Source organism: Salmo salar, chromosome 24 (genome assembly GCF_965601325.2).
Source record: "Salmo salar chromosome 24, fSalSal1, whole genome shotgun sequence".
In the NCBI taxonomy this organism is placed as follows: Eukaryota; Metazoa; Chordata; class Actinopteri; order Salmoniformes; family Salmonidae; genus Salmo; species Salmo salar.
The window spans coordinates 3,836,746-3,861,636 of record NC_138314.1 but is presented as its reverse complement, the minus strand read 5'-3'; the positions used below and the strand labels follow the sequence as shown (position 1 = coordinate 3,861,636).

Sequence of the window (24,891 nt, the reverse complement as noted above, 5' to 3'; positions counted from 1 at the left end):
CATGTCATTTAAGGATAATAAAAACTAAAATTTGATTAGAAAAAAATGGCCTGACGATAGAGCAAAAAAGCGAGAGAGCATGGATCTGACATCAATAGCAGATGTAATGTAGCATGGGCTCAGATAGGAGAGGAATAGAGGAGAGTGATGCTTGATTAACCACAGCCACCTTGATCCCTAAACATTAGATGAGAAGCTGGAGATGAGGTTGATGTTGAATAAGTGAGACAGAGGAGTTTGGTTTGGGAGAGCAGAGAAGAGAGAAATTATATTTTCAGCTTAAATGGAAATATTCACCTCCGTTATTGGGCAATGAGTCATCCTCGAGTTGTTCTTGAAAGAAAAGAGAAGCAAACAAACGTTTAATTGATTTGATAAAAAGATGGCAAAAATATTGTTTGTTTCCTCTCTCTTTCTGTCCATCAGAGACCCAGCCATTGTACTAATCACAGTCTCTAAAATTCAACTCTGATCTGAATGCAGTATCCGAATTAGCTCAATAACACTAATGGCTATGCATTCTCCCGAAAGGCTTGAAGGAAAAAAAGTATTCCTTAGTAGTATTTCTTCCCTGTGATGTTTTAAGACAAGCCCACCAGAGACTTCTGAAGGGACAAGGAGAGGGATAGAGAGATGTGGAGTAGAGGGAGACACATTGGGAAAGGAGAGAGAGAGGGAGAGGGCTGAAGTAACAAGAGTGACAAACAGTGTCCCCGGGATAGTAGAGTACAGTATATACTGCGTGTACAAAACATTAGGGACACCTGCTCTTTCTATGACAAAGACTGACCAAGTGAAAGCTATGATCCCTTATTGATGTCACCTGTTAAATCCACTTCAATCAGTGTAGATGAATGGGAGGAGACAGAAGGATTTGAGACAATTGACACATGGATTGTGTATGTGTGCCATTCAGAGGGTGAATGGGCAAGACAAAGATTTAAAAGCCTTTGAACTGGGGTATGGTAGTAAGTGCCAGGTGCACCGGTTTGAGTGTGTCACGAACTGGTTTTTCACACTCCACAGTTTCCTGTGTGTATCAAGAATGGTCCTCCACCCAAAGGACATCCTGTCAACTTGACACAACTGTGGGAAGTCAACATGGACCAGCAACTGTGCGGAGTCAACATGGACCAGCAACTGTGGGAAGTCAACATGGACCAGCATCCCTGTGGAATGCTTTCGACACCTTGTAGATTCCGTGCCCTGACAAATTGAGGCTGTTCTGAGGGCAATAGGGGGTGCAAATCAATATTAGGAAGGTGTTCCTCATGTTTGTACACTCAGTGTACATAGACTATAGGAGTCCTAAGGGATGTGTCCACTCATAGGCACAGACTGGGACTGGGAGACGGGTTGGTTGTTAAAAGACATCCCTCACGACTAGCGATCCAGTCTGTATTTTAGAGGGGTATTTTACAGCCAGGCCAGAGTTCAAACTGCACTGGACATTAGAATTAGTCATTGCAGTTCTATGGTGGACGTAATGATCTGTTCAGATAAACAACACTATGGAAAGTTTATGATCTAATCATAGAGGCTACAGTGGACTGTCTGCTTGCATGGATCTCCTACACACAATCACTATCAATGCTGCACTCAGTCTCAACATACAATAATACAACTTTGCCCATAGTTACTCATGGTGTTGCATATTAATCAACTTCATGCATAAGCAAGGCCACATGAGTTAACCCCTGAGATGAGAGAGACTTCTAATGATCGAGGAGAACTGTATACGGGGTTAAACAGTATACAGGGGTATTGGGGTGGAGACGGCCTGTTTAATGGAGTACCTCTGTGCTCTACTCTCTCCTGGAGAGGCACCAGCCTCCTTCCTGCACTTCAAACACACGCAAGCACACACTGTGGGGACTCTGAAAGTGTGCTGCACAGTGCACCAAACTCCTCAGACAAGACCAGGATGCAACAGGAAAAGAGCCAGACGGAGCGCTCCTCAACTGCTCAGAAAGGAATAGAAGGGGAAGATGACGCACGATCAAGCCTCCTTCATTAGCAAAAACGTACGACAAACAAGCCACTCGAAATTAAAAAGTTTGGCATCTCCTCACTTGAAATGTTTCGAAATCATCAAAGAGCCTTCTTCACCCTTGAATGCCAGTAAACTGACACTAGGTCTGTAAATATAGATGATGACGAAACACACACACACACACACACACACACACACACACACACACACAAAGCCTGCGATACTGAGGAGGATTTTAGTGAAATTACCAAAGGCTTCAGATCAAATCACAGCCCAGCCATTAATTAAACACAAGACCTGCATAATCCAATATTGTCTACAGACATCCATGTAACTGATTAATAGTGTGAATAGTCCACGTCTTAGAGTATCCATTTCCTTGGAGTCTTTCCATTCTGTTTGTCAGGGCTAGAACCCTGTGAAGTGACAGTTCCAGAAAGGCCTATACAGTAGAGAGAGAATGGAGTGTAATCAGATACATAAACACATTGCCTCATTAATGACTTAAAGGGGCAATCTACAGATGCTACATCCATTTTTGAATGTATTCATTAATGATATGTACCCACTGATTCTTGAAGAGTATCATTTATTAATGCCTCATGAGCTTAGTTTAACTGTCGTACCCCATCAGAACCCAAAATATAAGCTTGTTTTACTCCCATGTTTGTAAACAAAGTAAATGTAAACAAACACTATATAGCCTCAAAACATGGTCCTTGCATCCATAGCGCTGTCTCTGAATTTGAGAGTGGTTACATTTCTCCAGCCCCATCCCTCAGCTTTTTACCGAAACAGGGGCGGGGAATCACTTTGTTATTGTTTCAACTGCTGATTGTCCCTTTAATTTACCAACCATACTAGTATTTTACTTGCTCGTCTACCCATCCACTTCGCTCTGGCCAAACGCCAAGCCCACTAACGTTTCTTCTCCACAATGAGTCTGGAATTTATCTCCTCATCGTGTGTATGCAAACACATTCAAAAAACTGTTCTGATTCATCCCAGAAACCAATGAGTTGGGCCAGAGCCTGAACACAAGTGTGTAAAGCCAGAGATATTAGAGAAAGGAGGAGATAAGAATCCTATCGGGAAATGAATGAAGGAACATGTAACACCCCACCCATCACACTGTCGACCAACCGCATTCACGTTGTCATGCTGCATCATTCAGTTGCTAAGCTAATCGTCACACAATCCCTTCTCAAAGTCAGGCTATCAGTCGAGAAATCTGCCTATTTTCCTCTAAAGTAACCAATGTCACCATTCCAAAGCTATATGATATTACAGAGAACAAGTTAATTATCTCACATCTCAGAAAAGATTTGTAATGTACTTGTCCACGAAATTCATGCTAATGTTGGGTTTTTGAGTTTACGCCCAATTGAGTCCCATTCACTCATTGAAGGAGTGCTCTCCTTATCCCAGAATCTCCCAGAATGCACCAGGCGGCCTATTAATGATGCATGGGCAACTTACAAAATGGCTGTTAATACGATTCCAATGGAGTTTCCCATCTCCTCCAAAGTATCTCTGGTAACGTGCCATTATGGGAAATTAGTCAATGGCTTTGATCCTCTGATTGGTAAGAGATGAGTCTCAGACAATCTATGCAGTGATAGATAGAACAGTGGAATAAAATTCAATATGAGTCTTAGCAACTGGTTTATCAAAATTGTAACAAAACTCGACTGCAGTTAGTTCATGTGATCTCACTTGTAATAACAACAACAATATATATATATATTAGCTCTTCTTTATCCCATTTAATCCTTCTCTATGGGGCTCCCTATTGCTCAACAAGACTCCCCCATAGCTTACAATTACGTTATGTTGCACCCTATGAGTCCCCATAGCTCACAAATGTTCCAAAGCCCATTCATTCTAGTACTTTGGGTCCACCTGTCTGTAGGGTGGCATGTGCAGCCAGTGTTCTCTGTGTTGTCACTTGGCAGTAGCAGAGGCCCTATACAGTACAGTAGCCTGAATTTTCTCCATAGTGCTTCACAACACTTTAGCCCAACAATACACCAGTCAGAGGAGATGTATTGTATGAGTAATTATCCAAGATAATGATTTTTGGTAAATGGCCAACGCATTATACATCCCCATTGTTAATAGCAGATCTTTACATGGGGAGAGTGTTGGGAGAAAAGGTGGTCAACAGCATACTAATTGGACTAATTAGGACCAGGCTCTGGCTGTTGTGTGGTAAATGGCAGAGAAAGGCCACTGGGATTCTATCTGGTCCATTAAACTGCCATAATAAGGCTGCGTGGCAAATGACACCCTATTTCCTACATAGGGCCCATAGGGCTCTGGTCAAAAGTAGTGAATAGGGTGGCATTTGGGATAAACCCTTTGTGAAAGGATGCCATATGCTCCTCGGGAGGAATCCCTGGAAGGATTGTTTTTTAATTCAGTCTTTTGAATGGGATGACTGTGGACGAAGGAGGTTGTTACGGCATCATCAGTAGCTAGATAGCACTTTATGTTGGCTAACTAATCTATCATTGTCCAGATGATAGGTAACCTAAAAGTTGTTTCTCCACCTTCTGGCATCTGTGAACATCCCCACATTTCTCTCCCTTATTCTCGCTCTTCATTCTCCTCTCATAAATGGAAGAAACTTGCTCTCCTTTTCCTACTCCTTCTCTCCTCTCCCCTATTCTCTTTTCCTCTCTAATCCTCCTCTCCTCTTCTCCTCTACCATACTCCTTCCCTCTCCTTCTCTCCTCTTCTCCTCTGCCATACTCCTCTCATCCCTTCTACCATACATCTTTCCTCTTCCTCTCCTCTTCTACCATAGTCCTTTCCTCTCCTTTTCTCCTCTCCTCTATCATACTCCTTCCCACTCCTCGTCATCTACCATAATCCTTGCCTCTCCTCTTCTCCTCTTTTCTTTGCTGCTCCCTCCTTTCCCTTCCCCATTCACTCCTCCTCTCCTGTACTGTCATCTCCTCTCCTCTTCTCCCATACGCCTCTGCTCGTCTCTTCTCCCATACGCCTCTGCTCTCCTCTCCTCTCTCCTCTTCTCCTTTTTTTCTATACTCAAAGATGGCATTTGAAGCGAATTAATGGTGAGTGTAATTGAACCGGTCTTAAGGCATGGCAAGCGTGGGGACAGTCCATTTAATGATGAAAAGATGAGTGAGGACAGATACTGAATCTGAGACTAACTTCAGGGCACGAATTGTCGCTCTCATGTAAACCTAGCTCTCAGCGTTAGGGCTAGATCAACACTATTAGTAAGGACAAGGCAGGATGTTGGGTTTACAGTGTGTGTGTTTTTGTTTGTTTGTTTGTTTGTTTGTGTGTGTGTGTGTGTGTGCGTGCGTGTGTGTGTGTGGGCGCCTGAAGAGGGGCATGCTGGGTCATAGAATGTGTGGATATTGCAGCAACACAGAGGACCAACTGACGAGCCCCTAGCTGGAATAATATGAGTCACTAAAGCAACTTGTGAGCTGAAATACAAAACAAGAGCTTTGTTGAAAGCGACAATCACCTTGCATTTGTTTTTAATATAATAAACTATTCTAAGCTATTCTAAGTGTTCTTAATAGCTGACATTCTCATTTACTGTAAGTGTATTACTTAACTCACTTTTTACTATGCATTTATGCATTACGTTTCTCTATTTGAACCTTTAAAACCTTTTTATGTATGCAACTGTGACGGACATCACTGTACTTGATTAACCATACATCTTCCCCACTAACAAGGTCACACAGAGACTGAAACGCGGGACCTCTGTCTCGCAAACACACCCCACTGGGCACAAAATGGTGGAATCAACGTTGGTTCAATGTAATTTGTCAATGTATTGTGAAGTGGAATCTATGTGGAAAATACAAATATTGTACCTTTAAAACAATGTCAGATTTTTTTATACACACTATCAGAAGAAGAAAAGACAATTTGGGCAGCATCTCCTACTGGAGGATTGATCTATCAACTGCTACCCTTTAGTCTCCCATTCAAGGTTTTAACCAAGCCCAGCCCTACTTAGCTTTGATATTTGTCACTAACTATTAGCAATGTGCTACTGTGAGCAAGATTGTTGAGAGATCTCCCCTTAAAAACTAAATAGAATCACTTTTGCTATCGAAGTCAAGGGAGCAAGGAAAATGTTACCATACCTTATCACATATCAATGATGATATTTAGGCCTACAGTTGAAGTCGGACGTTTACATACACCTTAGCCAAATACATTTAAACTCAGTTTTTAACAATTCCTGACATTTAATCCTAGTACAAATTCCCTGTTTTATGTCAGTTTGGATCACCACTTTATTTTATGTGAAATGTCATAATAATAGTAGAGAGAATGATTTATTTCAGCTTTTATTTCTTTCATCACATTCCCAGTGGGTCAGAATTTTACATACACTCAATTAGTATTTGGTAGCATTGCCTTTAAATTGTTTAACTTCGGTCAAACCTTTCGGGTAGACTTTCACAAGCTTCCCACAATAAGTTGGGTGAATTTTGGTCCATTCCTCCTGACAGAGCTGGTGTAACTGAGTCAGGTTTGTAGGCCTCCTTGCTCGTACACACTTTTTCAGTTCTGCCCACAAATGTTCTATAGGATTGAGGTCAGGGCTTTGTGATGGCCACTCCAATACCTTGACTTTGTAGTCCTTAAGCCATTTTGCCACAACTTTGGAAGTATGCTTGGGGTCATTGTCCATTTGGAAGACCCATTTGCGACCAAGCTTTAACTTCCTGACTGATGTCTTGAGATGTTCCTTCAATATATCCACATAGCTTTCCTTCCTCATGAAGTCATCTATTTTGTGAAGTGCAGGACTCGTTTTACTGTGGATATAGATACTTTTGTACCTGTTTCCTCCAGCATCTTCACAAGGTCCTTAGCTGTTGTTCTGGGATTGATTTGCACTTCTCGCACCAAAGTACATTCATCTCTAGGAGACAGAACGCGTCTCCTTCCTGAGCGGTATGATGGCTGCGTGGTCCCATGGTGTTTATACTTGCGTACTATTGTTTGTACAGATGAATGTGGTACCTTCCAGCATTTGGAAATTGCTCCCAAGGATGAACCAGACTTGTGGAGGTCTACAATTTTCTTTCTGATATCTTGGCTGATTTCTTTTGATTTTCCCATGATGTCAAGCAAAGAGGCACTGAGTTTGAAGGTAGATCTTGAAATACATCCATAGGGACACCTCCAATTGACTCAAATTATGTCAATTAGCCTATCAGAAGCTTCTAAAACCATGACATCATTTTCTGGAATTTTCCAAGCTGTTTAAAGGCACAGTCAACTTAGTGTCTGTAAACTTCTGACCCACTGGAATTGTGATACAGTGAATTATAAGTGAAATAATCTGTCTGTAAACAATTGTTGGAAAAATTACTTGTATCATGCACAAAGTAGATGTCCTAACCGACTTGCCAAAACTATAGTTTGTTAGCAAGAAATTTGTGGAGTGGTTGAAAAACAAGTTTTAATGACTCCAACCTATGTGTATGTAAACTTCCGACTTCAACTATATATAGCATTTGCAAAGTCATCAACAGCGATTGTTGGAATTAAACAAAAAATGAAACAAAAAATAGACAACACAATATGCTTAGGGCTTCAAGCTCTGGTTGATTTCAAATGTAATGATATTTAGTGATATTTAATTATATTTGGTTGTCAACGCAAACAAATATCAACATATGAAGAAGATGAAGAAAAGTTAAAGAATAAGACTTAATCAAATCAAACTTTATTTAAAGTTCATTTAAAGTTTGATTTGATTTAGTCATATTCTATAACTTAGATTTTTGGTTGAGATGGAGACTTGAATCGAACCTATCAATTACTAATTTGCAGACAAACAGGAAATGAAATCCAGACTAAGTCAGTGGCACAGATGGAACTATCCAAGCAGAAGATAAATGTAAATGTTGATAAGTGGTTGCATTGTCAACCAAACACAATTCAATATTACCTTTGATCACAGTAAATAGCCTACAATTGAGGCTATCTTACAAACTAATGTAACATTCAACCTTAAAATGAATAACACATCCACGGCCACATTTTGATGTTACAGTAACTACATTTCTTGTTATCTAATCATATAAAGCGCAGGTCAGTAGAGATCTTCACAATTCCTGTAATAATCTGCACAGAATCTCTTATGGCATTGATCAATCAATCAATCAAATTTATTTATAAAGCCCTTACATCAGCTGATGTAACAAAGTGCTGTACAGAAACCCAGCCTAAAACCCCAAACAGCAAGCAATACAGGTGTAGAAGCACGGTTTCTAGGAAAAACTCCCTAGAAAGGCCAGAACCTAGGAAGAAACCTAGAGAGGAACCAGGCTATGAGGGGTGGCCAGTCCTCTTCTGGTTGTGCCGGGTGGAGATTATAACAGAACATGGCCAAGATGTTCAAATGTTCATTGATGACCAGCAGGGTCAAATAATAATAATCACAGTGGTTGTCTAGGGTGCAACAGGTCAGCACCTCAGGAGTAAATGTCAGTTGGCTTTTCATAGCCGATCATTCAGAGTATCTCAGAGTATCTCTAATATCTAAACATTTTAACTTTGCTGTGCTTTTAAAATGGTTGAAAGCGCAGTAATATATATTTTGGTGACAACTAAACCAAAAATCTGACATTGTTTTTCAATGGAATTTGGTTTTGCTTTTAGACCAACACATTGGATATTCATCTAACTTTAAGCTGTCTTTTTCAGTGGTCACCCATATAGGTTGTAATCTCATTGATCAACGTCTCAACTAAATATTACCCAATTAGCCACATTGAAATGACGTAGTGTGCCCAGTGGGGCATTACCATCCCTTTGAAAACATCTTAACCAGCTACGCCACCAAATAGCTAGCCATTCAGCTGTGCGGGTGGAGACATTTCAAGCTGAAGAGTCCGAGTGAGGTTACAAATCCTGTACAAAGTCTTTATTAGTCACTGTCTTGTCAAAAAACAGAAGTGCTGGCCAACAAAGTCTGCGATGGCCTTAAGAGTCATTACAAAATAATGTGACAATTATTACTTTTTCATGTGATTCGAGGCAAGAGAATATTTTGCGTATTCATGTTCTGCGTAGGAGTTACAAAGACAGGCTTCCATAGAGGACGATGACGAATCCTCCCAACGGACCCCGTTCCTCTCAGATAATTTAAAAATGTAATATTTAAAAGTGGTGGCTGAGCAAGATGGTGTAGTGGTGGTTATATTCTTTCCCTTTAGGTTTAAAGAAAGGGCTGAGATAGAATAGGCCTTTCTCTCCCCTTCGCTCTGAGTATGAGTGGCCCTTACAGCAGCAGCGCAGTGTGTGGTGTTGCTATTACATTCACACCTCTCCCCAGCCATCCGTTTGAAAAGAGCCCATTAGTGTGTGTGTGTGTGTGTGTGTGTGTGTGTGTGTGTGTGTGTGTGTGTGTGTGTGTGTGTGTGTGTGTGTGTGTGTGTGTGTGTGTGTGTGTGTGTGTGTGTGCCCGTACAAGTGTGTCTGTGTGTGTCCAGCGCCTTTGCTGCCTTTGTGAACCAGGAGGACTGGAGAACAAGCACAGCAGTAGTAGCAGCATTTTCTAATGGAACTGTCTGTATAACACAGAGCTACAGTCTTAGTTATCCATGTTGTGCATTGCTATCTAATGTATAGTTGGGGTGAGTTGGGCTGGGTTGGATCTGTTTCATGTATACACCTAGCCTATGTGTGATAATCTTTCAGGCTTGACGCACAAACACGCATGCACCCACACACACAGAGAGAGAGAGAGAGAGAAAGACAGACAAACACACAGACACACAAAACATACACACAGAAGAAGGACAAACATAAGGACACACACACCCATCTGGACCCTGTATGGGCGTCCAACCGCCTGGCCGGCTCCTGTGGAGGAAGTCAGAACTCAGCCGCCAATCAGCTACCGGCTACAATCTAATCATGCCTCAGGAACAGACACACAGGCCAGACCAGTGTGTGTGTGTGTGTGTGTGTGTGTGTGTCCAGCCACTATCTCACCCCAGCCCAGAGCCTATTCACCACCCACAGGTTACAATGAACCTACCCACTGCCCTGCGTAGGGTGCCATCTTTCGGATGGGACGTTAAACGGATGCCCTGACTCTCTGTGGTCGTTACAAATCCCATGGCACCCTACGCAGGGCAGTAGACAGGTTCATTGTAACCTGTGGGTGGTGAAGGCTCTGGGCTGGGGTGAGATAGTGGCTGGATACACACACACACACACACACACACACACACACACACACACACACACACACACACACACACACACACACACAAGTAGGGGTGTTAACCCCGGTGACCTGGCCCCATTCCATCATGGCCACCTAATCTTACCCTCAATCCTAATTGGCATATATCACTCCTTACCGCTCCACCATGCTAGCTGAGCGTTCTGGAACAAAAAAATGGTTGCCGTGCAATACCCAAGTGGGTGCCACACATTAGTGGTGGATGAGGTGCGTTTCCCCCTTACTACAGTATGTAAAGCACTTTGTGTTCCTCAGTTGGTAAAAAGGTGCTATATAAATCCAATTCATTATTATTATTATTGCTGGAGTTAGCTGTGTGTAGAATCAAAGGAGGGAAGGGAAGTGAGCCGATGATGAGCATTTGGGCCGATGGGGCGTTGTGTTATCTGACAACAGTTTGGTATGTGAACAGGTTTTCCCGAAGCAAGATCTGCAGTCTTTTTTCATTTGGAGAAAAGAAAATGGTCTGTGTATTATGGCTTTAATGAGGAGAACACTGCAGTGACAATGCAACTCTTCTCAACTTGGCTTGACAACATGTCCTAAAGTATTCCTAGTGAAACATATGAGAGACACATCTGGTGGGCATTAATGCAAACATTTAGGTGTGTGTGCGTGTGTGTATGTGTGTGTAGGAGGAACACACACGCATAACATGGCAGGTTATCCAACCTTGTTATCAAACCTAGTGATAGTGCTGGTTTCCTGATGGTATAGTGCCCCCTTCTGTTCAGCCTGCAACACTACAACACTATGCTGTGCAGTTCAGAAAATAAACATGTGGTCTGTGCTGCCCTCTATTGGACAAACTAGCATTGTACTAAATGCCCTGTGTGCTCAGAGGGTGCATCTCAATAGTCTACAGCAGTGGTTCCCAACCTTTCTCAGTTACAGTACCTACATCAAAATGTTGCTCTGCCCTGAGTACCGCTGAAGTACCCCCTCATGTTCATTTTACCAGTAGGTCTATGGTCTCATGAATCTTCTCAAGTACCCCTTGTGGATAGGCCAAGTACCCCCAGGGTCCTAGTAACCCTGGTTGGGAACCACTGATCTACAGCAGCCTCCTCTCCTCGTGTCCATCCTTCATCTATGCTAATCTGAAAACACTGGACAGGTGAAAGCAAAATGTTTCACCTGTCTGATTATTTTACAACGGTGGAGATTTAGAAAAGGAGGCTAGGAGAGCCTTTTAACAATTGAGATACACCCATGGAGAGGAATGAGGAGACAAGACTACTATGAGAATATCACTCAGTCACAGATAAGGGGTTGACTAGCTCTAGTTGTTACAGTATAGGAGGGCAGAGAGACTAACGCTTAATTAAGACAATAATGGCAAGAGTTATTAATGACTCAATATCGATCATTTATCCCCTAGATATTTTCTAGATATTTCCCTTTCTGTTCCATTCTGGACTTTTGCCAAATCAAGCCTTGTATTATTTGAATATTGCAGGATTTTGCCCTAGTCCCGCACTAACACAACACAATAAACTTGCAGAATCAACAGATTCAATCCTACCATTCATTGTAAACTCCAGCCCTCATTGTAAACAAACACATAATATGCCCTTATCAAACAATGACCTACTTGTAAATGTTTTATTTGACAGTTTCCACACTGAAGGCACATTTCTGAGACTGCATCCTACTGAATTCATAATGTGTTGCAAAATCTGGTCAACAGGGGGCGACATTCACCATATTATGAAAACTCCTCATGAACTGTACGTATAGATAGCCTAGTACTGATCCTGATCTCACGAGCTACATAAATAGGTTTTGCGTGTAGCTTGTAGCGAAACATATGTAAGCTTGCGAGATCAGGATGGTAGTATGAGGCTACTGTATAGTACACTAACTGAAAGCTCCCCACGAACTGGCTGTGGGCCTTGCTGACGCAATAACAACCTGGAGAAGAGTCACGGTTACATTGCAGAGTGCCCTCCCTCGCTCTGTCCCTTGCTCAGCGATTGCATGTGTTAGGGCCCTACCTGACTTGTCCCCACTGTCTGCCTTTCCCTCCCTCCCTCCCTCCCTCCCTCCCTCCCTCCCTCCCTCCCTCCCTCCCTCCCTCCCTCCCTTCGTGTGTGTAGGGTTCCTACCTGACTGGTGGGCCTTCCTGAGGCAGGACAGAGAGGCGTTGAGCCGGGCACACTCCTCGTCGTTGGCTCCAAACTTCTCCATGGCCTCACACACCTGCTCATCACTCATCTCCAGCAGCCCCTCCAGAGTCACGTCGCCCGGATCCATCTCCTACAGAACACACACAAGTAACCTGGTCCCAGATCTGTTTGTGCTTTTGCCTACTCCATTGTCATTGACAATTCCATAAGGAGCTGGCAAAAAAGCAGAAACAGACTGGCACCCAGGGTAATACTCAAGTACTATAAGTCAAATTCCAGTTATTGCAGGCAATAGCTATTGCAGGTTTTAATTTCTCCCACACAGGGAGTCAGCATACATGGTTTCCCAGGTATAAATCAGACACTAATTTAAAGGAAAAAACAAAAAACAGCAGACTACTAACACTCCTGGGCCCGTATTTACAAAGAGTATCAGAGAATGCTGATATAAGACCAGGTTTGCCTTTTACATGCTTATCATTATATGGACTTCGTAAGACACTTCGTAAATACAGGCCCTGGTCTAGACCCACTGACACTGAGTGGCTCCATTCCTACTGTAACAATGTTGCTTCCGTCCCTGTCCTTGCCCCAACAAATCTTTCTCCTTTGTCAAATAAAGTCTTGATTACTATATTGCTGAAATCCCAACTTGAATCTTTTGATCAAGTGGTTATAGCCTACTGTTATACCTGACATATTTGTGTCAAATTCCTGACATTACCATTAAGAATGATTATAACACATCAGTTTGATTTTTCCCATATAGAAGTGTTCTGTATAGATATGTCGCATTTATGACAACACGCAACCTTGTTGGCGGCAGCCTACCTGAATGTATGGCCTATAGCAGTTATTTATTTAGATCCATTCAATCCTCATGAAGAGAAGCGAAAGCCGTCTGAGCCTTATTCTAGTCCTATGTTTTATTCAATGTTAAGAAAGGTCTCCCATGAAAAAGGTCATGTTTCAGCCTCTGTCTTGCATAGAGCACTATCTAGCCATTTCACATCAGCTACGCTACCAGGGTAACACCCCTGGCCCAGACCCATATAGTGTCTTTCATCCTACTGCCAGAGGGATTTCAATACTAAAAACATAACTATTTTATTTTTTCCCCTTACTCTTACTTGCACAAATTTTGCAGACCATCGGCTATTTGTAAGAAGGTGTTCCTTGCAATGATAGTGATACGTAGATGTAAATCAATGTACCTCAGTGACCTCCTTCCTCAGGTTGACAATGCGGAACCAGTGTCCCAGTCTGGGGAAGTCCTGTAGCTCAGTGCTGTCCTCCTGTGAGGCCACTCTCACTTTACAGGACAGCTGGCGACTGAAGTACTTCACCAGCTTTCCCTGCAGGGGGGGACAGAGGGACATGTGTGAGTTAGAGATGGAGGAGCACAACCAAAAGTTCTGGATAGCTATGAATGCACGGAATCATAGTCCATTAGAGCAGTACTTTTCAAATCTCACTTTTGGGACCCCCAGATGTTTTACAAATGTGTTGTAGTGCTGAACTAGTTTGATAATTAGTTGATGAGTTGAATCAGGTGTGCTATCTCTGGAATTGTTCAAATACATGTAACGGCTGGGACAGGTTTGAAGTAGGCTGCATTCAATAAAACATATTGTGAAGCTATACATTGTTTGTTTGTCACCTCACTGACCAAGGGCATTCCCCCCTGATTTCTCAGTTTGGCCGGGCGGCCAGCACTAGGAAGAGTTTTGCTGGTTCCAAACTTCTTCCATTTAAGAATGATGGGGGCCACTGTGTTCTTGAGGACCTTCAATGCTGCAGAAATGTTTTGGTACTCTTCACCAGATATGTACCTCGACACAATCCTGTCTCGGAGCTCTACAGACATTTCCTTCGACCTCATAGCTTGTTTTATGCTGTGACATGCACTGTCAACTGTGGGTCCTTATATAGACAGGTGTGTGCCTTTCCAAATCATGTCCAATGAATTTCATTTACCACAGGTGGACTCCAATCAAGTTGTAGAAACATCTCAAGGATGATCAATGGAAACAGGGTGCACCTGAGCTTAATTTCAAGTCTCATAGCAAAGGGTCTGAATACTTATTTTAATAAGGTATTTCTGTTTATTATTTCTAATACATTTGCAAACATTTCTAAAAACCTGTTTTGGCTTTGTCATTACGGGGTATTGTGTGTAAATTGATGAGGGAAAATGTTTATTTGATCAATTTTAGAAAAAGGCTGTAATGTAACAAAATGTGGGAAAAGGGAAGGGGTCTGAATACTTACCAAATGCCCTGTATAGTGTAGTTTGGATTAACTACCAACTACCAAAACTGCACTCTCAAAAAGTGAGATCCATCTGTGCAATATTCAGCCCATGTTCATTAAGCACATGTGTTAAAGGCCCAGTGCAGTAAAAATGCATTTTCCTGTGTTTGATATAATATTAGACAACAGCTGATGAAACTAACACTGTAAAAGTGTGAAAAAATGTGATCATTGTTATTTCCTGGTAGTTGCTGGTTGAAAATACAATCTACACAGGACCTTCTAATCCCTACTACTGCAAATAATGGTAATAATAATATTTCCATATGAGTTCTGTGAACAGGATATATGGCAGGAAGTTAGATATATAAAATAATGACCGTGACTGGTGTATTTGCAGAACCACATAAAAGGTCTCTACGCACTTTGTCAGCAGCATACCACCCGGCATCCCACTGCTGGCTTGCCTCTGAAGCTAAGCAGGGTTGTTCCTGGTTGGTCCCTGAATAGGAGACCAGGTGCTGCTAGAAGTGGTGTTGGAGGGCCAATAGGAGGCACTCTTTCCTCTGGTCCCAAAAATAATATCCCAATGCCCCAGGGCAGTGATTGGGGACATTGCCCTGTGTAGGCTGCTGTCTTTCGGATGGGACGTTAAACGGGTTTCCTGACTCTCTGTGGTCACTAAGGATCCTACGGCACTCATCATAAGAGTAGGGGTGTTAACCCTGGTGTCCTGGATAAATTCCCAATCTGACCGTCATGACCACCTAATCATCCCCAGCTCCCAATTGGCTCATTCCTCCCCCGTTCTCTCCCCTGTAACTATTCCCCAGGTAGTTGCTGTAAATGAGAATGTGTTCTATGTGAACCTACCTGGTCAAAATGTATAAACTTTAAACCAAAACAGAATTTCTCTAGGCCTTTATGAAACTATAATTTATTTGTTCAAAGCAATTTGAGATAATTCCCTCTCAATTAAATGTCCTTTACTGGCTGTGCCAATATATCAATAGAACAACAACAAATTCCTGGACAAAATGAACGATGGTACATCTCTCCACTTTACCCTGCCCATGGCATGGATTGATATTGATAAACACACTGATTACCATCTATTTCCTTTTTTAACCATGAGAAAACAAAGTCTGAATCGTAAATAATGAAATGTCCCTTTGGTGAAGCTATGGTTACGTCCCAAATGGCACTCTATTTCCTATACAGTGCACTACAAAATACATTCTTAAATGAACTGCAACAACTAGCCACTAGCACTACAATTACTGAAATAGGTGTAAGCTATTGTATAATACAGTACATAGAGCAAGTGTCATTAAAGTAAATATTTGACATGGATACTCACCAACAAAAACATAAACAATCTATTTCATTTCATGACATTTCTCATGGGAGGAAGGAAGACTGCTATCTCTAACTCATTACACAAATAAATTGAATTATCTAAGTCTAAAACACTAAACCTCCACATGTGAATCTTTTATATGTCAGTAGATCTCTAAGGAGCTTGGCAGATTCATAGACGCTTGTTCCTGTGTTTGCATTGTCATAAGAATACTTGTTTGGTTAGACAGTTTCTACCCAAATCTTTAGTTGTGGAGTACCAAACGTTTTAAAGCTCTTGTTCATGGGCATGGATAGTGGTGTATGAATCGTCCTCTGTCCAATTATACTTTTTTAGGACCAGGTCAAAAGCTTGTTTTCAATAGGAGAATACTCCGTTATTCAAGGGGTGAATGGCAAAAGTGGGTAAGTAGCAGTCAATACCACCAGAGAAACAGAAGTAAACACTGGATTATGTGGAGTTTGTCTTTTCACACTAATCCTAGGTCCCAGTGAGTGTGTTTGAGCTCCGAAGGTTATGGTTACAATTGAGTTATGGAGAGCTGATACTTGACCTGCTCCCACCGCTAAGGCCAGTCATTTGTTGTCTACACTAGGGAGGAAGTGCTGGTCATAACTAGGGTTGAGGAGTTTTCAAGGAAGCGTGCAGTAAAGATCATCATCGACCCCGCCCACCCTGGACATCCCCTATTCCAAAAACTCCCCTCTGACAAACAGTTCAGGTCAATCATGACCAAAACCACCCGCCAGCTGAACAGTTTCTTCCCCTGTGCTGTAGCCCTCACCAACCGGCCATCGGGCTCATAGGGATAAAGAGACTTTGCACTCTGTGCCGAACACTGCACCTTGCCATCATTGACCTGCAAAACGAATAACTTCACTATACTGCATTTGCACTATGTATACCTCTGCACAACACTGTATATGCACTGGATATATACACGTCATGGCAGCACCCCTCCCTCTGCATATATAAATATATCCCCACTGCAAATTGTATATCCTCACTGTAAATCAGCCTATACTCTAGATTTTTATGTTTTATGTTTACTGTGTGTCTATATTGTATATTCTGTTTGTTGAATTTGTGTAAATTCCTCTGTCTGTGTTCTGTCTGTACAGTTGTCTATTAGCAGCAGTCTGCTAGCAGTACCAATTCACTGAGTCAAATTCTAGGTATATGTAAATGTCCTTGGCAAATAAAAGTGATTCGGATTCTGAGAACCTAATCAAAATCTTATATGATGAAAAAGGCATCTGAGATACAGTATAGTCAAACCTATCCCACGTGCATCTTACTTTACAACAGCGAGATACTGCGAAACATACTCTGACACACATCAAGCCCATTTCTGGACTAAAAAGCAAGCTCAAAGGAGAATCCCCAGTGAAAGTGCTATTTAGTCCAGGACTATAGGCTTAATCTGTCAGGGAAAGGTCAAGACAGCTCTTTTGTGCAAAAGTAAAACATCTAAGTGAACCCAAAGCTCCTCAAACCTGTGATGTAAGAACAAGTTCAATGTATTGAACAGTGCAGGTGGACATTTTACAAATTAAGTAATATCCCACAATTGCAATGGTTAGACGCTTTCATATTCGAAGTAGTAGTTTCTATAATAATGCATATATCAGGGTTAACACAGGACTTTGTCCGAAATTCAACAAAGAAGCAACAAGTGCAGCAAAGATCTATGGGGTGCAACTGGTGCATGATTCTGCTACAAGTGCATAAGTCACCTGCCAATGAGTCTACACACTTGACCCGACTCGGAGGAGACAAGGTAAAGGGGCAATCTGCAGGTCAAACAATAACAAAGCATACTGTACCACCACCACTTTTTGCCACTGTTATGGTAAAAAGCTGAGGGATGGGGCTGGAGAAATGTAACCAATGTCATAGACAAAGCCATAGATGCAAGGACTCCATGATATCATGTATTTCAACTATGTTTTTACGCTAGGCCTACAATGTTTGTTTACATTACATTGTTTACAAACAATGGAGTAAAACAAGTTTATATTTAGGGCTTGAAGGGGTACAACAGCTATATTATTAAAAAAATAATGGGTATACAGTGCCTTCGGAAAGCATTCAGATCCCTTGACTTTTTCCACATTTGGTTACGCTACAGCCTTATTCTAAAATTGATTAAATAAATATTTTTCCTCAGCAATCTACACACAATACACCATAATGACAAAGAGAAAACAGGTTTTTTTTATGTTTGCAAATGTATTCAAAATAAAAAACAGAAAATACCTTATTTACATAAGTATTCAGACCCTTTGCTATGAGACTTGAAGTTGAGCTCAGGTGCATCCTGTTTCCATTGATCATCCTTGAGATGTTTCTACAACTTGATTGGAGTTCACCTGTGGTAAATTCAATTGATTGGACATGATTTGGAAAGGCACACACCTGTCTATATAAGGTCCCACAGTTGACAGTGCATGTCACAGCATAAACCAAGCTATGAGGTCGAAGGAATTGTCTGTAGAGCTCTGAGACAGGATTGTGTCTAGGCACAGATCTGGTGAAGGGTAACAAAACATTTCTGCAGCATTGAAGGTCCTCAAGAACACAGGGGCCTCCATCATTCTTAGATGGAAGAGAGCTGGCTGGCCGGCCGGCCAAAATGAGAAATCTGGGCGAATGCCCTTGGTCAGTGAGGTGACCAAGAACCCTATGGTCACTGTGACAGAGCTCCAGAGTTCCTCTGTGGAGATGGGAGAACCTTCCAGAAGAACAACCATCTCTGCAGCACTCTATCAATCAGGCATTTATGGTAGAGTGGCCAAAAGGAAGCCACACCTCAGTAAAAGGCACCTAAAGACTCTCAGACCATGAGAAACATGATTCTCTGGTCTGATGAAACCAAAATTTAACTCTTTGCCCTGAATGCCAAGCGTCACGTCTGGAGAAAACCTGGCACCATCCCTACGGTGAAGCATGGTGATGAAAGTGTCATGCTGTGGCGATGTTTTTCAGTGGCAGGGACTGGGAGACTAGTCAGCATCGAGGCAAAGATGAACGGAGCAAAGTACAGAGAGATCCTTGTTGAAAACCTGCTCCAGAGAGCTCAGGACCTGAGACTGTTCACCTTCCAACAGGATAATGACCCTAAGCACACAGCCAAGACAACGGAGGAGTGGCTTCGGGACAAGTCTCTGAATGTCCTTGAGTGGCCCGGCCAGAGCCCGGACTTGAAACTAGTCTAGCATCTCTGGAGAAACCTGAAAATAGCTGTGCAGCGACGCTCCCCATCCAACCTGACAGATTTTAAAAGGATCTGCAGAGAAGAATGGGAGAAACTCCCCAAATACAAAAATGTCTAAAAACCTGTTTTTGCTATGTCATTATGGGGTATTATGTGTAGATTGATGAGGGTAAAAAAACTATTTAATCCATTTTAGAATAAGGCTGTAGCGTAATAAAATGTGGAAAAAGTAAAGGGGTCTGAATACTTTCCGAAGGCACAGTATGTCATTAATTGAAAAGTCAAAAAATGGATGTACCAATCGCAGATTGTCCTTTTAATGTATACAATCTAAAGCTTTTGTCCAACACAATCAGTCAACCAATGAAAAAAAGAATAAGTCAATGAAATGTATTCATAAAGTTTTTACATCAACAGCCTGCGAGACAGGCAACTGCTTGTCCACTTGTGAATACATTATTACAACATACTAATGCAATGCTATTAGAACTAATCAGGACGAAGAGCAACTTTATGTAAATCATCTACTGTGCCCTCTGCCTCAGAAGGCCCAAACAATGTGCATGCAAACACCTGCACATACACTACACCTAATCAGGCTTTAATACAACCATGTTTTTCCTGACTGACGATACCTGCATGACACAGCACAGTTTCGCCGAGTCAAACTATTAGCCCTACATTTCAAAGTGCTGTTTTTGGTTGGTAGCTAGGGAGTGAGGAACTTCACACTGTGAACTTTTGTTAGATCAAATAATTGTGACAGCTGGACATATCATGGTATCTATTCAGCATGTTCTATTCACACTAACATGTAGGCTAATGATTTAATTTGTGGCCATACTGAAGGCCTGGTTATAGGGCCATACTGTATGTTTTCAATATCTACTCCACTCTGAAATTCAATTCAACTCCAGCCTCTAGGCCTACTTACAGTATCCCTAAAAATATATTGTAAAATGGTGTGCCTATATACATATGAAGTCCATATGAGTGACAGATGTGGATTTGTTTTCCTTGTATCATTGGGGAAAGGGAAATTACATGATTAAGTTAATAAACAAACAGTATATACATACTATTCCTTCATCTGTGGTCACGTAAACGTCATTATACATTTATTGCAGGCCAATGTCATCTCATCATGTTTAGGATAATGAAGTTCCCCTATTTTACTCACACACATCAAGTCCCATCACATTGGGCCTTGGTTTATATAGTTCCATTTGAAAGCCTGGAACACACCAGGGAATGTCTACGTAGTCTAAACCACATTGGGGCCTAAGTGCATCTGAAATGTACACAGGGTATGCAGACCCTATTTTATTAATTTGACAAACACATATATCTATGTTTTGATATCAAAAACACAACATTGGGTTTGGATAATATCCTGGCCAGTACATAACGCAATTTACGAAATACCCTGTGGGCCAATTAAATCAGATGACAATTCGAAGCAATTTCACTAATAGACACTTGCATAACAGTCGTGGCAATATAGCCTGGCTGATGATAGAAGCGCGAGCTGATGATAATGGCAATGATGACGATAATAATATAAATCATACACAAATAATGTTTAGGCCTCAGCGTTCTCATGGAGAATTCGGGTGGAGAAGAGTGCACGGTGCTAAAACTGAACATTCCACCTTCTTTCCACCACCTGCAGAATGCGCAAGCCCACAACAGCTCGCTCACTGCAGCTACAGCTTCTTGATTTATTACACTGCATAAAACACATTTCGGATATAGGCATATAAAATATAAATAACACAGTATTCCAATTGTATAGTAGTCAACCGTTTCAACAACATTGAATAATGTACATTGATGTTGATTGACAGACGTGACCACTAGCGGTTGGGGGGGGGGGGGGGGGGGGGGGGGCAGTGCCCCTGTGACAACAATTTTGGACCCCCTTGTGGCCCCCCTAAATGTGGAGTATGAAATAATTTTGACATAACACATTTTTGCTATCGTTCTTTTTTTTACATCAGTTATTAGACAGTGGCAACGATGATGATTATGAACATGGTATTTTGCCTGCTAATGCCTGCAATGCAGTGAAGAAAACGATATGACAACAATAACGTCTAATGTAACTGGCCCCTCTAACAGTACAACTGGCCCCAGCTTGGCCCCCCCAGTTGAAATGGTCTAGAACCGCCACTGGACGTGACAACCAACCCTACATTGATTTTGATCAAAATGCATAGCTTGATTAGCCTCAATGCAGCCGTAGCCTATTCATTCTACAGAATGGGTGCTTTTACTTACCTCCAGCGTTCGTATTTCTTTTTGTGTCAAGTCGTTGGATGTGGCACATTTGGTCCTCAAACCCTCCAAGCTGGAAATGCTTATGTCTATCATATTTTGAACCAACTCGCACTGCTGCAAAGCTTTTTGCAAACTCAAATGCTGCTCATCGCTTTTTGTCATATTCTCCTCGTCCATAGTTTGCGAGCAGTGGTCGTTTTTATGTGTACTTCAACAAAAATATTCTACTCGGGGGAAAAAAAGGTGGAAATAGCTCCATGTAAAAAGTACCCTGCAAAACGCCAGCCAACGTGGTGTTATAATCTATTATATACACTGGTTTAGAAACGAGATGTGATCTATGTGAAAGTCGACTTCATTGTAATAGTCCTTGTATTCCTGGTGGTGGTTCATCAAGGTGTTTCTGATTGAGCCTGGTACTGATGCTGAGGGCTATATCGTCAAACACATTATGCAGATAGCCTAGGCTATACCCCCTCAACAGAAATACAAATCAGAACACAACCGATCAAGCCTTATCTAATAAATCCAGTCAGCGTTCTGTTTGTTAATTTCAAATAAAAATCATAACGGATCAATAACACTAAAGCAGCTTCGTATAATCATTTTAAAAGTGATGCTGTGTGGATTGGGTACAGGTTCTACTCGTCACACATGCCAGCAGCTGCATCCCGGTTCGCTCCCACCACCACACCGACATGTTTCACGTCAATCAAATCCACAGCATTGCCCATGGAAGCTGCGGGAGAAGAGAGGGGGGGGGGGGGGGGCACTGTTTGGGGCACCACCAACGAGTGATGCTGCGTGTGGGAAGAGTTATCGCGAGATTATATTAGTGCAGTGAGCGTGAACTCAGGTTTAACTTCATACCAGTAGGTTCCATCATCAGCTCCACATAATTGTAATGTCATGTTTCACTAAACCGGGATAATTTTTTTATCTAGGCTTTTCTACATGTGCCCTTTTAAGGCTACTTGTATCTTGGTCAATCCACACACACACAGTGATGTGGTAGTAAAAAAATAACAGATTACTGCTCGCAGTGAAAAAAAGTTCTCTATACTTTCAATATTTTTTTAGAAGGTGAGCAAGCCATTGTGCAAAAAAAGTACCCTCCACTGCACACAGACAATAACCATACATATGTTACAATTGTATACTCCACATGAACTGCAACAGTTATTGCCTGTCTGTCCAAATTAAATTACAGAACGCTGAGTGAGCCTGAGTAGGCCAGGTCAACATCTCTCACTGAATTATACATTATGACAGCTCTTTCTCTTCTGTGGGTGGGGGGGAAATAAACAGAGGGGCGATATAGAGCGTTACAAGTGAGTGTCATCTTGAATGCAGCAGTTAGTGGGGAACCAGTGATTTTTATGACATTTCCTCCGTCACCTGCGGAGACATCAGACAGCATTGTGTCTCACTGCTGGACTGAACAGGCATGGTGCCGTGTGTTGTGCTACCTGCTGGAAATCCATCACAATTAAAAATAGAGCTACCCGGCTTCTAAAGGCTACACTACATTGTTGCCCAGTTTCTAGTGAATTATAGAATGATGTCTGTTGTGCCTAATGTACAGTATGTGATCAGAAATACAGCTGATCAAGCAATCATAAGGATTTATTGTAGGCTGTCTGAGCCTACAATAAACTAATTATTTGGGTTACCGATTTTTGGCACCCTTTTGATTTAAACACTTTAATTCAACTGCCATATTTAGACAAATGTCACTCACTTTTTGATAAGTGCACAACTATGAAAGTGCTACTAGGCTACATTTGCATGCATTTCAGTGAGTCAAATGTATCCTTTAACTTTTGAAAGTTAGCATACCTCTGTACATTCCAAATGGCAGTATACATTGTGGTCATCTAAAATGTTTCATAAAATTAGTTTTAAACTTAACTGCACTAACCTTATACTTTACCAAGGACCAAAAAGCAATGTGTCTGCATTCATGGTCACAATATACCCAATTTTGCCTTTGGTAACTAGTGGAAACAATGTGGGGGGGCACAAGACAAACACGCTCAAAAAGTGAGTGGCGTCTGGCGTGTTTTTTGCTATTCAATGTCTAACTGAAAATGATCCTAGCACCTCTGAAAGTGATGACCGCTTCCGCTTTGCTTCCGTATTGAGGCTCGTATTGTTTGAGAATGGGAGTCAAGAATATGTAAAATTCATGAACACCGCGTGGTCAATTAGCTAAATATGACCATGTCAGAGTTTACCCCATGTCCTACTTACGAGTGAGTGGTCATTTTCGTCGCTAAAGGACCGGTCTCTTGAAAGTGGTAATCTGTAGTGAATAAATTCATACACAAAAACCGTTATTGTAGTAAAACATCATATTTTAACGCTGTTTCGTTAATTTGATATGGCAAAATGGTTTCACTAATGACTGGTGAGATATTGTTTTTCAACAAATAGTTTTAATAGGCGCAATGATGACAATTGACAACAAAAAATAATCTTCAATGTTGACGATACAAAGACCAGAAGTACAAAATCGCCCCCAGGTGGAATGTTATTGGGCAAGACCATGAACATGGTTTGTAAATCAATGGCCGACACACGTGGCTAAATGTAAAGATGCTCAAGCTAGATACATAAACAGAGAATAGGACTAAGACTACAACAAAAGTCTTTCGGTCAACATGGACTTTTCTTGAAGAGTCAGCCAAATGATCTTGAATCGGAGTGTTACTCGTTCACAGCATAGCTAGCTGTCGTAACTGTCCCTGTAGGATCCTCGAGGTAACCGTAGCCTCCCTAGGCCCTAATTATTGTCCCTGTAGCCACCGCCGGAGGAGTATCCACCGCCTCGGCCTCCACCACCGCCGCCGCTCCTGTATCCGCCACCACCCCCGTAACCCCGGTCTTCACCACCATAGCTACGGCCACCGCCGCCACCATATCCACCGCCACCACCATATCCACCGCCGCCTCGGGAACCTCTGAATCCACCGCCTCCTCCGCCGCCGCGACCGCCACCCTGGCCTGCCTCATTCACACGGATGGTTCTGCCGTCAAGAGACTGACCGTTCATTCCCTCCATTGCATCCTTAGCATCCTCGGCATTGTCGTACTTCACAAAGCCGAATCCACGGGGCCTTCCTGTTTCTCTGTCCATGATGACATCACATTTAGCGATGTTTCCGTACTTGGAGAAAGCTTCCGCAAGAGATTGCTCTGTGGTGTCGAAGCTCAGGCCACCGACGAAAAGTTTTCCTTCGTCGGACATGTTTCTTTGTCTTTTACGAACAGAACGAGAAAAGCTGCTGCTTGGAGAGGCACGTCGTCGGAAAAGAAATGGAGGCTTGCCGCGAAATATTATAAAGATTAATTTGACTCCGCCCACATTAAATCAACGGATGCGATTGG

General features: G+C 42.0%; 2 protein-coding genes across 2 annotated transcripts in view; both read right to left on the bottom strand.

Moving 5' to 3' along the window:
* LOC123730423 (kinase suppressor of Ras 2) overlaps nt 1-22,181 on the bottom strand; it is a 72,022-nt gene extending 49,841 nt beyond the window's left edge. The window contains exons 1-4 of the mRNA XM_045707065.2: nt 21,502-22,181; nt 13,606-13,746; nt 12,371-12,521; nt 298-333 (exon numbers count right to left, since the gene is read on the bottom strand). Coding sequence (XP_045563021.2) covers nt 298-333; nt 12,371-12,521; nt 13,606-13,746; nt 21,502-21,678 — 505 coding nt within the window. The 5' untranslated portion in view covers nt 21,679-22,181. The remainder of the gene's footprint in view (nt 1-297; nt 334-12,370; nt 12,522-13,605; nt 13,747-21,501) is intronic.
* Nucleotides 22,182-23,923: 1,742 nt separating this feature from the next.
* cirbp (cold inducible RNA binding protein) lies at nt 23,924-24,805 on the bottom strand. Its single transcript, NM_001139676.1, has one exon. The coding sequence runs from the start codon at nt 24,749-24,751 to the stop codon at nt 24,287-24,289; it is 465 nt and encodes a 154-aa protein (NP_001133148.1). The 5' UTR covers nt 24,752-24,805; the 3' UTR covers nt 23,924-24,286.
* Nucleotides 24,806-24,891: the final 86 nt, after the last annotated feature.